This window comes from Thalassophryne amazonica, chromosome 23 (genome assembly GCF_902500255.1).
Source record: "Thalassophryne amazonica chromosome 23, fThaAma1.1, whole genome shotgun sequence".
NCBI lineage: Eukaryota > Metazoa > Chordata > Actinopteri > Batrachoidiformes > Batrachoididae > Thalassophryne > Thalassophryne amazonica.
The window spans coordinates 7799719-7816999 of record NC_047125.1 but is presented as its reverse complement, the minus strand read 5'-3'; the positions used below and the strand labels follow the sequence as shown (position 1 = coordinate 7816999).

Genomic DNA, 17281 nt, shown 5'->3' with positions numbered 1-17281 from the left:
AACAATGGGCCTCAGGATCTCGTCACGGTATCTCTGTGCATTCAAAATGCCATCAATAAAATGCACCTGTGTTCTTCATCCATAACAGATGCCTGCCCATACCATAACCCCACCGCCACCATGGGCCACTCGATCCACAACATTGACATCAGAAAACCGCTCACCCACATGACGCCACACACGCTGTCTGCCATCTGCCCTGGACAGTGTGAACCGGGATTCATCCGTGAAGAGAACACCTCTCCAAGGTGCCAAACGCCAGCGAATGTGAGCATTTGCCCACTCAAGTCGGTTACGACGACGAACTGGAGTCAGGTCGAGACCCCGATGAGGACGACGAGCATGCAGATGAGCTTCCCTGAGACGGTTTCTGACAGTTTGTGCAGAAATTCTTTGGTTATGCAAACCGATTGTTTCAGCAGCTGTCTGAGTGGCTGGTCTCAGACGATCTTGGAGGTGAACATGCTGGATGTGGAGGTCCTGGGCTGGTGTGGTTACACGTGGTCTGCGGTTGTGAGGCTGGTTGGATGTACTGCCAAATTCTCTGAAACGCCTTTGGAGACAGCTTATGGTAGAGAAATGAACATTCAATACACGAGCAACAGCTCTGGTTGACATTCCTGCTGTCAGCATGCCAATTGCACGCTCCCTCAAATCTTGCGACATCTGTGGCATTGTGCTGTGTGATAAAACTGCACCTTTCAGAGTGGCCTTTTATTGTGGGCAGTCTAAGGCACACCTGTGAGGTGGGATGGATTATCTCAGCAAAGGAGAAGTGCTCACTATCACACATTTAGACTGGTTTGTGAACAATATTTGAGGGAAATGGTGATATTGTGTATGTGGAAAAAGTTTTAGATCTTTGAGTTCATCTCATACAAAATGGGAGCAAAACCAAAAGTGTTGTGTTTATATTTTTGTTGAGTGTATGTACATTTTTACTTCACATGCAATTTCCCTTGCATCATATGGGCATAACAATATGCAATATTATTATTGTTTTTTTATTAATTAAATTTAATTTTAATTTTTAGCACCTAATCATATAAAGGAATATAAACCTATATATTTTTAAAAACCAAATAAGATGTGATCTTACTTACCTCGCCGACAGCACGCCAGTCACACCCAGGGACTTAAACCCAGTATTTACAAAATTTACAACAAAAATCAGACACCGATAGACGTATCTGTGAAGTGCCGTTCACTGGGATGCCAGGCCCCATGATTAAGGAGAGCATGCTGGCCACACCCAGGAACTTTAATCCAGTATTTAGGGAAAGCGGGAATCCCCCTTTTTGTTAAGGAAATTTCCTTTCCCAGGGGTCACAGACCTTAATTTTAGGAGCATATAATGCCGATATCGCCAAGGACTGAAACCAGCGGTTCGCCGACCAGTTGGCGATGACTCTCTTTTCAGTGAAAAAACTCCGATCAACAATATTCATTCAACCTCAGTTCGTCAATTTATCATACCAGAATCACGACCGCAGATCCATTCAACACTGAACAATACATGAGCCTTAGCACGGCAGAAATTAGAAAAGGCTTCTGCTTACCTTCAAATGTGGCCACACTGTTCAGTATTAAAGAATCAGCTGTCCCAAAGTGGTAAAAAGGCCTCAGATTTCACCAAATCTCATTCAATTACCACATCCAGGTCACAGCACCATTTCATAGAGACATATCCATATGAAATGGACAGTGAAAGAATTTTTGTCATTTTGTACACCACCACCATGGAGCAAAACAATCACAAGATTATATATATATATATATATATATATACATATATATATATATATATATATACATATATATACATATATATATATATATATATATATACATATATATGTGTGTGTGTGTGTGTGTGTGTGTGTGTGTAGTGGAATGAAAGTCCCGGGTCCCAATTGAAAAGACGTTCCTGCTAGCTTGGCTAAAGGGGAGTTCCCCTTTGGCTGACCTGGTAGAGGAACGGTCTTTTGGTGCAAGCCGCGTGGGTTCGATCCCCCCACCGTTGTCCCGGCCACGAAGGTCCTGCTGCTTCGTATATATGTATATATATTATATATATATCCAGAGCAAAATGTTCATGTGAAATATACCCAGATGTTATTCTGTGTCTTTATCTTCCTGCATTAATTATACATTTGTTTCTTTTTCGTTTGTTTTTTAACATAATTTTGTTTGCGATTCAGACCCTTCCACATCACAATGGACTTTGTCATCTATGTTGCCACACAAAGTGTGTCATTGTATTATGCATGTAATGCATAAATTGCATTATACAATTTGCATTATGCATAATTGCAAATTGTAGTTTTAACCCAACTGGGTCAAAATTCAATTTCTAAAAAAAATTGGTTTCCCCCCCTAAACAAAGTAAATTTTGATTATCATATTGGTGATATAAGATTATCTCACTACTAAGGAACAAAATGTTGCTCTAAACTCCATTGTGTCAAACCTTTCACAAGTCTTGCTTTTTCCTTCTGCATCAAGCATAAATGAAACTGTTGAATGCATTTGTGGTTTTTTGACTGAGAAACCTCAAGGAAAACACACTGAAATTCTTTCTTCTGCAGTATCAGAGTCGAGCACGATGTGATACTGGCAATTCCCAACAATGCTAGCTCCACCAACATCTATGAGGAAGATGTCAAGGCCATCAAGGAAGCTGTGGAAAGCCTTGTTGAATGTAAAGAAAGTAAGACCATTACACCGTGCACACAGCAAAACATGCTTTTATTTTAATGACCAGTTAAAGTGTTAAAGTGTGTACAAAGCTTACGGCTAAAATTACACACAGTCACGTTTCTTCTTCTGACTTTCAGATTGTCCTGATTACAACATCACCACTGTGCCAGAAGTCACTCCAACAACCGTCAATATCACCTGTTAGTATTAATGCAACACATTTGTGTTTGTGCATTTGTGTGCATTTCATTCATACGTTTAAGTGTCTGATTGCTCCCCCCAACCATAACCCCCCAATTTTGCCCCCATGTCGGTGTTGACTTGTGTTGGAAGTTGCACAAAAGTTTGGATATTTTAATCTGTGCTTAAATTTAGTTATTATAAAGTACCTTTTTACCCTTTTTAAAAATTACAAACTGCAGAATTATTGAAAATACGTATTCCTGTCACATGTTGAACTATTTTAAAATATATTTCATTAAAAATACAGTTTAAATTGCAAAATCCACTTGAACATCACATAGCAGCGAGTATGGGAAACGTCTCTGTTTGCTGTTATATAGCAACGCGGCAACTCCTGGTTGATTGTTGGTTACATTTGTATTTATTTAAAATAAAGTTTATGTTTAAACTGTAAAGTTTCAAGCCTCAGTAGCAGGTGCATTGTTATTATTTGCCTTACATTTGCCTTATTTTAAAAAGATTTACAGTCAGGTGTTGCGCTCTAAATGGCGCAGTCAGCATTGAAAAATATGTCCAGTCAGTGTAAACCAGACTGGACAAACTAGGTTACAAATAATAACAAATTACCTAGCAACACAACCGCATCCAGTGGATTTTACTTCTCATGAAGCGACATACAGCAATCACGAATATCGTCTTTCTGTCTGACGCTACTTCTTTCTTCATATTTCAAAGTTTCAATTTCCATTGTCACTTTTGTGACTTTAGATTCTTTCATTTGTCCAACCACAGTCAATAAGCATAGGCGTCGCTAACAGCTAGCAGTGCTAACTATTTCAAAGTCCCATGTTCACACCACAGCTGTCCTGTTGAGATCGCTAACTTGCCGTTTTCTCTCCAAGCCTTCATGGACACATTTCTGCAAAACTGGATAAACTTGCGTCACTTTCTCTTAGATATGTAAAAATAAAATGTGGATGTCAAGCATTAATTTTTCGATTCAATTTAATCAGCTTGTAAAGTGCCAGATCACAACAAAAGCTGTCTCAAGGCGCCTCACACAGAACAATTCAACATAAAAATTAAAATGAATAATTAAAAATAAAAAAATCAAATACATAATTAAAAACAGACGTAAAAGAGTAAAACAGATAAAAAATAAAAACTATTCAAAAGAAAGAGAATAAAAATAGGTTTTAAGTCTTGACTTAAAAATGTCAACGGATTCTGACTGCCTCACAGTCGCAGGAAGATCTTTCCACGGGGTGGGTGCACGATAACAAAAAGCTCTTTGACCCGCTGACTTCTTCACCCTGCTGGAACATGGAGACATCCCGCATCCGGCGACTGCAAAGCCTGGGCCGGCACGTAAGGTTCCACCAGATCAGCCAGATAAGACGGCACCAGTCCATGAACAACTTTATAAGTCAATATCAAAACCTTACAATCTTAATGGGATCGGAAATTCGGCTAACTAAAAAAAAATTTAAAAAAATGGGCATTGAAGAAGCAATGCATTTTGGGTCAACCTTTCCTATATGGGGTCAGGAGAATTATAGTTGTCAAAAGGGTTTGATAATGAAATTTAGAAATCACACCCATTTTTTATGTCTGTATCATTAATCTTAAATTGTTCTTTTGTTGATTGATTGATTCTTCTTCTTACTTATAAGGTTTTGAATAATCAGGTCCCATCCTATCTTAGGGACCTCGTAGTACCATATTACCCCATTAGAGCGCTTCGCTCTCAGACTGCGGGCTTACTTGTAGTTCCTAGGGTTTGTAAGAGTAGAATGGGAGGCAGAGCCTTCAGCTTTCAGGCTCCTCTCCTGTGGAACCAGCTCCCAATTCAGATCAGGGAGACAGATACCCTCTCTACTTTTAAGATTAGGCTTAAAACTTTCCTTTTCGCTAAGGCTTATAGTTAGGGCTGGATCAGGTGACCCTGGACCATCCCTTGGTTATGTTGCTTTAGACGTAGACTGTGGGGGGGTTCCCATGATGCACTGTTTCTTTCTTTTTTTGCTCCGTATGCATCACTCTGCATTTAATCATTAGTGATCGATCTCTGCCCCCTTCTCGGCATGTCTTTTTCCTGGTTCTTTCCCTCAGCCCCAACCAGTCTCAGCAGAAGACTGCCCCTCCCTGAGCCTGGTTCTGCTGGAGGTTTCTTCCTGTTAAAAGGGAGTTTTTCCTTCCCACTGTGGCCAAGTGCTTGCTCATAGGGGGTCGTTTTGACCGTTGGGGTTTTTCATGGTTATTGTATGGCCTTGCCTTGCAATATGGAGCGCCTTGGGGCAACTGTTTGTTGTGATTTGGCGCTATATAAGAAAAAAGTTGATTGATTGATTGATGTGTATTTGTACTAACAGAAAGCCTGTTAACGTAATTTCTTTATGTCTCTGTTTTCTAAACCAGCTGTATGTGGATCGCTGGTTAATCCAGATATTGTTCAATTCTTTCAAGCTATAAATGACATGGGAACAATACAATGTGTGACTGCATGCCACCCGAAACATACACAGCATAAAGTATGCTACAACAAGGGGACCTGCACCCTCTACAAGGAACTTGGAGTTATATGCACGTAAGTTGACTTTTAGTATTGTATTTTGTATTGACCTTTTGTGTATTTAGTATTTTAAAGTCAAACACCATAGCTTTTGTTGTTGGCCTTGTGGCTGCGCCCGGTTGTTCGGGGTCACCACTGTGAATCCACCACACACTGGATGCCCTTACTGACCCAACTCCAGTATTGCCGACCGCCCTAAAAATCGGTCCGCCCTGCCTTCACTGCGCATACTTCTATTTTGGAGCGTCAGCACCAGTTCACAGATTATGGCCTCGTTTCTGCTTAAAACTGACTTTAGAATGATTTAAGAGGTTTACTTTGTCATCTGATGGTTAATAATCACATTATTCCCTTTGATCGCTTTGGGTGTAGAGAGTCAGACTCAGAGAGTTAGACTCAGATGTGCTGCTGCGGCGCTCTAATTGCTCCCTCGTCTTTTATTATGAAATAATGCTGAATTTATGTGGAAATGATTGTTGTACAGAAGCTTCAGATATGTCGTTGAGATAGATGATGACTGGCTTGGTGGACCATTCGGTTTTCCCCGAATGGTCTCCCATCCAAGTACTAACCAGGACCCACTCTGCTTAGCTTCTGAGATCTGATGGGATCAGGCTCACACGGAGCGGACTGACTGATAAATCAAACCCCACAGTAATAGTGGAAATCATTATAAAGATCGTCAGAGCCTGTTGGCTTGACGCCTTGGCTTGGTTTGCTTGATCATGTCTCTGGATTGTTTATGTGTTCCATTCATGGTTTGGAAAACTGCTCATTTGCAATTTCTTCCTGAAGAAATAAGAAATGCTTCAACTCATTCCAGGTATTGTTCATTTTGGGTCAGCAGAAAGGGTCATAAGATATCGATGATGTCCTTGTGGGATGTGACCGCGTGGTTATTGTTCAGTTAAGACCCATTCACACCATTTTAACAACTCCTTTTTGTAACATTCCTGGACTTTCCTCTTCTTAACCTTTTGTAGTTGCCCTGGTAATTTGGGATAGTAGTCTTTGTTTGGGGTTTGGTCCTTTGAAAGAACAGACCGCTCTGTGGGTAGGAGTTGATCTGCTAATCTCTAGATAGCATCCAGGGGTTAGTACCAGCACCAGTGGATCTGAGGTACAACGGACCTCTGGAACAGCCATGAGAGAGAATTCATGAAAATGGACTTCACGGATTGGCTGTAGACCATAAATTTGTGTGAGGGTTGTAGGTTTGGTCCTTAAAGGTCCTAAATCCAAACATCTGCTTCCAGTGTGCAGCTGAGCACTTTGTATGGCTGATATCTAATCTCAAGGCATAAAACAGGCATCACTGTAAATTTTTGTGTTACTTTTAACTTTATCTAACCTCTAAATATTTGCTCTCTGGTATTCATTACTGGAACTAACCTTTTGACCCGTTCTTCTTGCTCTGTTCCAGGTGTAAAAATATAAATGAGATTTGGTATCTGGGCAATGACTGTAGCTTGCCAATACATCAGAAGGCTTTCTATGGCGGTTTAAGCGTGACGCTTATTTGTCTCTTGGGGACGGTGGGAGTCCTGACGGCACTCTTCATGAGGAACAAACAAAGCCAAAAGCGGTAACTGACATAGACACACAAAAACATTGGCATGGGAAGGTGTTTGTCAGGGCATTACATAGCCTTTGAGCATGTTCTTTTGAACAGGGTGATAAAGGTGGAATGAACTACATCTTGTTTACTCTATTACTCTTTATTCTATTCAGGCATTGCATTTTATGTATAGAGGACATTTAATATAGAACCAGCAGTTGAGAAGACTGGTATCAATAATAAATATTTTGGTATTTCTGGGTTTTGGAGTTCACAGGTTCTCAGGACAGACCCATGTCCATAGTTGCGCAATGTTCAATATATGTCAGTCGATTGAGGGACATATGATTTCACCCTAAATCACTGCAAATGAGCCAATACAAGGTCCCCTCAAAACTAACCAATCATGCACCCTTCCAAAGACAAAATCAAAACAACCTTTAAACCAACCTCTTGATTATATGTTTCTGTGAAGGCTCTCAGTTGTCCAGGTGGTTTCCATAGTGGAGAAGCGTCAATCTTCGACTTCTGTCTTGACTCTTCTCTACAAGAGTCAAGACAGAAGTCAGACTACCAGAGCAAAAATTTTAGCTGAGGAAGCTTCTGTGATTTGAAGCGAAACGTCCTCGTGTCAAGCAACTCAGTCCAGTCGAAGATTCAAGCTTCTCTACTCTTGATTATATGTACTTCTCACAAGTTTATCTATGTGCCACTGACTGTCCTGTGTTATTTTTGTCTGAGCTGACACTTGGTATCTTGGTATCTATTGGTCAGCATTATTTTTAGCAAAGTTTTCCATGCTAACCATGGCAACCATCTAAAAGCCTTTGTAGTTCATTGCAGTGCTTTTGCAATGTTATTGCTGTATAAAGGAAGGATTTATTGCCGTTGTAAAGATTTACAACAACAGGTCGGGTTGGGTTGGGTTGGGTGTGGGATCATGCGCGCCACACTGAGGAGCTACCTTTGGTATAGGGTGGGAATCACCAAGCCAGAAGGTCATAGCTGACTTTCCCTCAACATGCAAGTGGTACTCCTCATCTAAGTAGCCATTCATTTAACACAAAGTCACATGAACAACAGTACCCAAGGACTTCCAAAGAGACTTACCACCACAGTCTTCAGCTTGTGTCATTGGAGACAAGAAGAACTAGGGTCCTAATGATTCAGACCATCAGTCTCCTGAAAAGGTAGCGGCATCACCAAACATCTCTGTCCATTACATCCCTCTATGTCAAAGCCCGAGGACACTGGATATATGAACACCACTGATGAGAAAAGTGACTGTCTCTGTCGGTTTGACATTTTTGTGCATACAGATATACTTGTGCTTGCTGTGTCCAGGAACTCTTTGATAACCTGGATCTTAGGTTTGACTCACAACAGTCACCAGTGTTGGGCAAATTACTTCCAAAATGTAATACATTATTGGCGCCTTTACGGTGTCAAATCTCACGCATAATCACATTCTCGCTGGGGAGGCCGAGATTTCATTATCAGTGTAAACAAGCGTTTGCGGCAATTTGTTTGCAACATTGCATCGTTATGGAGGTGAGTTCAACCAAAATATGTATTTAGGTGTTTAACTAAGATAATCATGAGTCATGAGTGTGTTGCTGTTAGGGTTGTGTGTTAGGAACCGGTTCTTTTCGGATATCCTTAAGGAATTATTTGATCCATCGACATCAATAGCCTTTTTGCTTAACGATTCCCTTATCGGTCCTTCAGAGTGGCTGTTATTTTTGGAGGTGTTTGTCAGGAAAATGATCATTTCTTTACATTGAAGCAATGCTTCGATCTTCAATCTGCTGCTTCGTTGGTTCTTTGTTTTATTTCACTTTATCTTAATTTTTCCCCACTAAAACCCTAAAGAGCATATGTCTGTGAGTAATATTTACCTTTTTTATATTAAACTGACCTGTTATGTTTTCTGAGATGATAGATGCATTTTATAACTTAAAAATGGGACCGATGCTAACGCGTTAGCATGTCTATGGCATTTTCAATGTTAAAGTTAGCATTAAACTGAACCATTATCAAGCTTCCCTCCCCAGCATGCAAAGGATTCTGGGATACTCTAAAACAGTCAATAGATTACTAGTTACTGTTCTTTCAAAGAAATTACTTACATTACAATATTACTGTCTCTGAATTGTAATATGTTTCACACTTCTGCATTACTTTTGAGTTACTTTATCCACAATAACTGTGGAAGTCAGACTTGGCATTCTAAAATGAATATAACGCAATGCTAAAATACCATCAGCCCTATGAGCATTGTCTTCTTTATAATTTTCAGTTGTTTAATTAATTATTAAGACTATATTGTCTTACACACAATTTGTACATGTTCAAATCAAATAATCATTTGTTCATGTTGTGCAAATCAAGGAATATTTGTAGATCACCCTCTGTACTCCCAACACTGAGTCACAAATACAGATACCTCCGTCCCCTCACTCAACATCTCACATGGTGTAGTTGTGGCATCCATTGATTCTGCAAGAGTACAGCATCATCTGCTAAATCAGGGTCAGTAAACGTTTGTTCACAAACACAGACATGTAACCTGCTGGTCTCCACAACCCTAACCAACGTCCAGTCCATGTAAGCCTTGAACAAAGCAGGACCAAAAACACATCCCTGAAGAATGCCAGAATTTATTGAGAGGAAATCAAACACTCTGCTGCTGCTTTGCACAGCACACACACAGTACCAGTGTATGGCCAGCGTATACACAACTGTGCCTGTATAAATTTTTACATAATGATGCAAGCCATCATTTATAGATGAAAAAGTTATTTTATTTACATTGTGTTTTTTTAAACTTTTACAATACCACATTTTCCGGAATACAAGTTGCTTTATTGACTTGATTGATTTTTATTTATAATTTTTTTATACTAGTCTAGTTTAGTTTGAACAAAACCTGCATTATCAGATATGGCCACAAGATGGCACCATCTACAAACACAACAAGCTGTACCTATGTATTGAATGAATTAGTCATTCACACTCTTGAGCAGCTGAAGAACAAGAAGATGATGAGGATGAAGAAAAGATGAAGATGAAGACTTCCTCTCCTGTTTGGAGTTGGTATCTGAACTGTATCTGAAGCTGAATTTTTTTTCCCCCACAATCTAATCATTTCTTCTCAAAAACAAAGTATTCAAATACGAAATAAAACTAAAATAATCCATGTAAATAAATTAAATGATCAATATTTGTCTCCTCTTTGAAGCTAAATGCCTTTGGGCCTTTGTTGACTATCAAAGTTAAAAAAAATTTTTTTGGAGCCGCTGGTCTCCTGGTTATTTGCTATAAATCATACACAGAGGCATTTTAATAAAATCAGAGATAACGGTCAAACTTAAATAAATACTGGGTCTTTGTCCAGTATTTATTTATATTTATCTCTGTTTGCAGGAAAAAGCACATGAAAAAGCAACTTGTGAATGAGTGGGACAATGACGAGTTTGAGTGGTCTCGATCCAACAACGGGAAGACCACACGTCATGGCGGTAATGTATTATTTATTTTATATTTATATTGTATTTGTATTGTACACCAATTCCTTATCCCATTGAGCTACCTGGTCTATTTTCTTATATGTTGACCACATTTTTCAAGAGACATTTTTGGAACGGACTTCCCAAAGACCAAATTTTCTTTAAAAAATAATAGGGAAAATGTTTTAATTTGAAAGTAGTGCAAATATAAACACATTTTATGGGCAGTCCCTCATTTTATTTCTTCAACCACATATGGACAAAGTGCTGTTTTTCATACCATGGTAAGGTTTTGTAACTATTAGCATTTTTAAATGGTTATCTTCAAGCATTATACTTTCACATCATATTTATTGGATGCTTGAGAGTTGTTTGATGACTGAATTATGATTTGAATTAAGTATCGTAACTTCTCTTCAGTTGCTGGTTAATGTACCTAATGTTTGAGCCACTTCCATTTTTGGGTGTTCATTGTGTCTATTTGTCATGCAGTACTTGTAATCTAGTTAGTGGGGTTAGTTTCTTAAGTCCTAGAATGTACACTCATTTTACGGGTACACCTGCTGTTGCAGATGTTGTGGCATCTAGAAGTCTAGATCCTGAATATAAAATGTGTCTATTTTTTCAGATGTATTTCAGAGGGGGAAGGGGCACAGTCTTAAAATTGGAACATTGTTGTACATAAGCATGAAACTTCCAGCGTCCACATCAAGATGTTTACTTATGAAAATACTTTCAACATTGCATTTTTAATTGATCTGGTGTATCTAAATTAACTAACATCAAATCAGTTTGTCCTCATTGTGTGCCCTTATATTTTGGTGAGTTACAAGATGACAGCATTTGTTGAAATTGGGTTGTCGCGTCAGGGCTGGACTGGGGAAATTTTTCAGGCCGGGCATTTTTAACCAAGACCAGGCCACCACCAGGTATCGAAGGGGAAAAAAATTAAGCCTGCTGTGACAGTGTGTTTTTTTTTTTTTTTTGGTCCCTTAACTGATCAATGTGCACCAGGAGACACATACATTTTAACACTATAAGAAGCATTATGAAATGTTCTCCCGAAATACAGTTATCATAGGCTTATCAAAAGTACGATCTATTGACAGTAGGTCACATTACTTTTTAGACATAATAAGCCGTGATTTCATTCAGCCTTGTTACTTAAATTTAGAAATAGAAATTATATAAAAACATTTGTTATAGAAATACTGTAGGCTATACTATAAATAATATATCATTACTTGTGTGATACAATTCATCATATAAAGCAAGAAATGGCTGGATGACTGGACCAATGACTGGATACAAAGGTTGAACTTTTGACACTGCAATACACAAAAATGCCACAAGATGGAGACAGTTGTCTATCTCACTACAAGTTACAAGTAACATCAAGGATTTCTTTTATTACCAATTTGTGTTGCTAATCAACTTAGAGAATGACTCTCAATTTAAAGTAAAATGTTAGGTATGTGAAATTATGCCAGGACTTGGGAAAATACATTTTAGACAGGGATGCCGTTATACCACGCCACCACACCACAGACTGTGCAAAACAGCATACTTCGTATGACTGACGCACGACCGTCACACAAATAGAATAAAGAATAAAGAAACAACCTGGTGGCGACAGCATGGTAGCTAGCCATGCACACCATTTGCACAGGTTACATTGCTAGGCTAGGTTACGTGACTGGCAGAGTTAGCTGAACAAAAATAATATCCAACCTTAATTCATATCTGAGTGACCCAGTTAGACAGCACTTTACTTCGGACCAGAAGATCAGAATGTCTCTCTCACACACAGATGTCTGATTTATGAACAAGTTAGGTTGCTGTTCATCAATTAATAGCTGAAGTTAACCTTCACTTACCATCATGGCCGTAGTGGTCCCTGCCTCACTTTATAGTTACCCTTTCTTGACTTCAATGAAAATATATACTTGTTTTATAAAAAGTAAAATAAAGACCTCTTTCTTGACCTCATATTTAACTGTTGACAGCACTGTAACAGTAAAACTTGTAATTTCTAACCTACATTGTTAATAAATGTAACTATTAAATTCTTTCTAACATTTTTCTAACATTTAAATTTTCTCTAAACATTTTACTTGTCAAAATTATTATTATTTTAACTAGTAGTTGTAGTAAAAAAAAAAGGCTTCAAAACTGGACCTTTAATCTAGGGGTGTTGTGGGGGGGGGGGCACATCCTTGCCCCACGCCCCCATTCCATCTGGATTTGCCCCTGCTTTGGCGTTTGAGCACAAAGAATGGATAACATTTATTTATGCAGAAAACATGACCAGATTTACAGGTCAGAAAGTTTTATTGCGTTTTCACATCATGCGCTTCCCAGAAAGAGAGTTTAGGTGCATTTGAGTGGAAAATAGTGTTAGTTGTTGACGCGTCGCGGAGGATCAGCTGTTTTAACGTGCAGATACGGAGCGGCTCAGCTCAGCTCTAAATAAAGGAGGAAAAAAGCATAAAAATGTCTTTGTAAAGCTCAGTGCAGTGCTGTTGTCACCGCGCTTTAAGAGGTGACGAGTCGTAGCTGCTACAAAAAAAAAAAAAAAAAAAAAGCGGATGAAAAGCTCACAGCTTGCTTTACTTCGTTAATTCTTCGTTAATACTTCGTTAACTTCACAGAAAAAAAAAATCCACAGGCCAGTAGGCCATCAGGCCAGCGGGCAAATGCCCGGTGTGCAATACTATCAGTCCAGCAGTGTGTCGTGTTAACAACTGGGTATTGACAGGAGGGGACTACCAATATATAGGCTGGGATTTGAATCCAGGTGTGTCTGTGTCTTTGGACACTCGCGTTCTTGTGCATTGTCTTAGTCCATCCAGCTGTAAAGGGAAATCGGCCTATGCTGGGGAAGTAAAATGTGATGAACTGGCATCCTGTCCAGGGGCAATTATAAACCTTGGGCTGTTTCAGAACTCAGAACTCAGAAGAAGTTTATTGCCATTGCCAATGAACAGGATTCACAGACTAGGAATTTGCTTTGGTATGATGGTGCAACATTAAACAGAGAGCAATATAAAATGCTAAGATAAAATATGTGCTAAAAAAATATAAAATATGAAATAGAAATATGAAATATGAAAGGCTATGTACAACGACACAAACAGAACAACAGTGCAGTGGGAGGAGTGCAATTAAAAACCAGAGTACATTGTCTAAAGTGACCCGTGATAAAATGATAAAGTGACAGAGTTAAGGTTAAGGTTCACTGTAGTTTCAGAGAACTAGCATCAGACTGATGGGCCTCAGGGTCTGTAAAGGTACCATATAGGGCTTAAATTGTACAATTTAGTATTTTTCTAAGACACTGTAAGGAAATCCATGAGGAAAATATTTTATTTGGCTGATAATCATTACTGTATCACGTGGCGCTTGCCTAATGCGCTCAGAAATAGAAGTATGGCACTGCGTTTATGTAAATTTATTTTTGGGAGCTAATCAAAGAGTATTTTCATCTGGAACACTTCGCCTGCTGTATCATGATATGTTGATGAACACGTTGTTCTTGTACCTTTTTAGGGAATTACGGTGACCGTACATATACACAGTCAGTCACCCCTAACATCAACCAAAGCTTTGACAGGCACCCGGAATTCTTCGAGATGACTCAACCGCCTCTGCATTCTACCAACAATCGACCAATCACAGTGAGTGTTTACAGGCTGGACTCTGGATGTCCTCAGTCCACCAACAGATCCGTCTCTGAGACTCAGGAATCAGCTTGTTTTGTCTTTGTCCACAGATCCCCAAACCACAGATTCGGGGATCCTGGGACGCCTGATTTTCTCAACACCTCCATCAGACTGAAGTGAAGAACTTGCATCTGGATGTTTTTATGTCTATTTTGATGCCTTCTAAAATATTTTTAGCTTTTGATAGATGTTTATTTATTGCCTTATTAACTTAAAAAAAACCCTAAACAGTATTTACTTTGTACTATATTACAGTGGTGTGATTCTCATAATCTACAGTCTGGTACAACTGTGTTGTATTTACAGTACTGTATGAATTTTCAGATTCACAGCAGTAATGCAGTAGGTATGACAATATTTGGTTTGGAAAAGTTTGTCTCATGCTAATTATCAGCAAGCTATATCCGGGGCAGCGTGTGCAGGGTTATCGTTTTTGTTCATGTATGTCCATCCACGTATGAAGAACTTAACTCAAAGAGTTTTGATCTGATTTGGACCAAACATGGAATAATTCAGTATCATCCAATGACAAATAGATTTTTGAGAATAAACTCGGTTTCAAATGAAGTCACGTCACCTTTGTATAGGTGACATGACCTTTGACTTTGGAGGACCTTGAAATATCATCCTCAAGGTCATAACTCAGCCAACATGGATTAAACATGGTGGAAGGTCAAGGATAAAGGTTTTTCTATTGTAGATGGAATAACTAAAATTCTTCATATAGAAGCATCACTAGTGATTAACAGAATTTCAGAGTGGAAGCTCAAAATAATACAGTGGGTCAAATAATACAGTGGGTCAGCTGCAATGGTCATGGCAGATGAAATAATTAGGAATTATGACTTAATTTACTCCACTCTCTTAAAATATTGTAAGGTTTCAGACATTATGTTACCACCTTTGAGCTGATATAAAATTATATCACAAAGTTGAGTAAACCTTTAATTGCAGAAATCTGCCATAAAGAAATAAAGAAGGAAGGCAGTAGACGTAGTTGCACATTGTTCATAAAAACAGTCAAAGAGACTGTGATTTTTGCACTATTACAGTTGTTTTGGTCTGGATGCATTTTCTGTAAACAAAAAGTTGCAGTTGCCAAAAAGAGAATGTTTTATCTTACAGTGTGTGATCACATGTGGCCTAAATGTTACGAAAAATATGTAACTAAATACTGAGTTAAATGGTTAGAGAAAAGCTTAATTCAATATTTAGTTGCACATTGTTCATAATATTTAGCCACACATTTATCAAAAATATTTAAGTAAATACTAAATGTGTAAATAAATAAACACTGAGTATCTGCCTCATTATTTTTGCTGAATGTATGACTAAATATTTAATGAATTAATTATAAAAGTATGTAACTATTTAGTTTAACATATACCAAAACATTTTGCAAAATATAAATACAGTATATAGATAGTACTGAATGGCTATTAAAGATTTTCATCATTTCTGCAGCTGAGGGTGTGTGGGGATCAGGTAGACCAAGTCTTAGTCATAAAACATATAAACAAAAACGTATCTGCTGTTAATACACCATTTAGATGTGGAACAAGTTGTGCTTTGGTACAAAAATACATTACAAACCTAAATCACACACACTCCAACCATATAACAGACAAAGCAAAACTGCTTCAACTCACAGTGCACAGACTGTGTTCAACAGTTAAACACAGATGAGCAGTTGTTAACTTACCTTAAAATATGCTACATGCAATGAGACCATCTGCATGGGTGAGGTCCAGCTAAAACAGCTGCACTTTAGGTACATGCTTTATGCACAGTGGTTGATGGACAATCTTTACCAGGTGTAGTATCAGTAATCACAGATATTAATACAGTTGTGCCTTTGCTTGATACTTTCTTGCCCTGTCTGCACTGATCAGTTTCCTCACAGAAATAAATCTGTTTTTCATTTGGTAAATTTAATGACAGGCCTACAAAACAAGGGCTGGGTCAGCTGATTACATAAACAGCAGTTGCAGATGGTTATCTGCAATTGGCACAATGCAGTGAGTGATCAAAGATTGCATACACGTTATCAAGACATTTTTGGAAACAATCAAGAGAACATCGCCTGGTGGGGATCTGCCAGGAAAACACATGCGTGCCTTGGCTCACTAACATGCCAGGCGAAGCGTGCAGTATAACCTTGAGTGAGGGACATTTATGTGTGAACAGGTTTAACATATGCAGGTTTGGTTCATCAACATGTGTAAGGCAGGAAACACAATGTAATTGTAAGTAGCTGACATTTACGTGTGAACAGGTTTAACTCAGAGTGGGCCACTGACATGGTGAATTATGTCCGAACAACACTTTGCATGTGCACTGGCACATGTACCCGCTACACCCTACATGTTTAATAATTAGCGAATCATTTATTATATCCTGGGAGAAGACCCAGGATATGCTGGGGAGATTATATTTCCCAGATGCCTTGGGATCCCCTGGGAAGCATTACATGACTTGGCTGAGGATAGGGAAGTGTGGGATGAGCTACTTGCGCTTCGGCTATCATGACCTGGACCCAGATAAGCAGCTGAAAATGAATGAATTTAGCATCACCTTTAATATTTTTTGAAATATGGAAATAATAGTGAGCTCGCTGATTTATTTGACTGCATTAATCCTGTTTGTCCCAGTAATGGCATGGATTATTTTTTTACTAAAAATTTACACATGCACCCTAATATATACAGGACAGGTACATCTAATATATATATATATATATATACACACTCAACAAAAATATAAACGCAACACTTTTGGTTTTGCTCCCATTTTGTATGAGATGAACTCAAAGATCTAAAACTTTTTCTACATACACAATATCACCATTTCTCTCAAATATTGTTCACAAACCCGTCTAAATCTGTGATAGTGAGCACTTCTCCTTTGCTGAGATAATCCATCCCACCTCACAGGTGTGCCATATCAAGATGCTGATTAGACACCATGATTAGTGCACAGGTGTGCCTTAGACTGCCCACAATAAAAGGCCACTCTGAAAGGTGCAGTTTTATCACAC

At 38.6% G+C, this 17281-nt stretch overlaps 1 protein-coding gene across 1 annotated transcript; it reads left to right on the top strand.

Moving 5' to 3' along the window:
• The first annotated feature begins 2450 nt into the window (after window positions 1–2450).
• On the top strand, window positions 2451–14798 carry muc3a (mucin 3A, cell surface associated). Its single transcript, XM_034164631.1, has 6 exons — window positions 2451–2900; window positions 5302–5470; window positions 6879–7040; window positions 10440–10531; window positions 14072–14199; window positions 14295–14798. Exons 2-6 carry the CDS (start codon window positions 5361–5363, stop codon window positions 14331–14333), a joined length of 531 nt encoding a protein of 176 aa, XP_034020522.1. The 5' UTR covers window positions 2451–2900; window positions 5302–5360; the 3' UTR covers window positions 14334–14798.
• The last annotated feature ends 2483 nt before the right edge of the window (window positions 14799–17281 follow it).

Coding starts and splice junctions, on each gene's coding strand:
- muc3a (XM_034164631.1), top strand. CDS start 5,361: ATGGGAACAATACAATGTGTGACTGCATGCCACCCGAAACATACACAG. Junction 7,041..10,439: donor AACAAACAAAGCCAAAAGCG/GTAACTGACATA, acceptor CTCTGTTTGCAG/GAAAAAGCACATGAAAAAGC. Junction 10,532..14,071: donor CGGGAAGACCACACGTCATG/GCGGTAATGTAT, acceptor GTACCTTTTTAG/GGAATTACGGTGACCGTACA.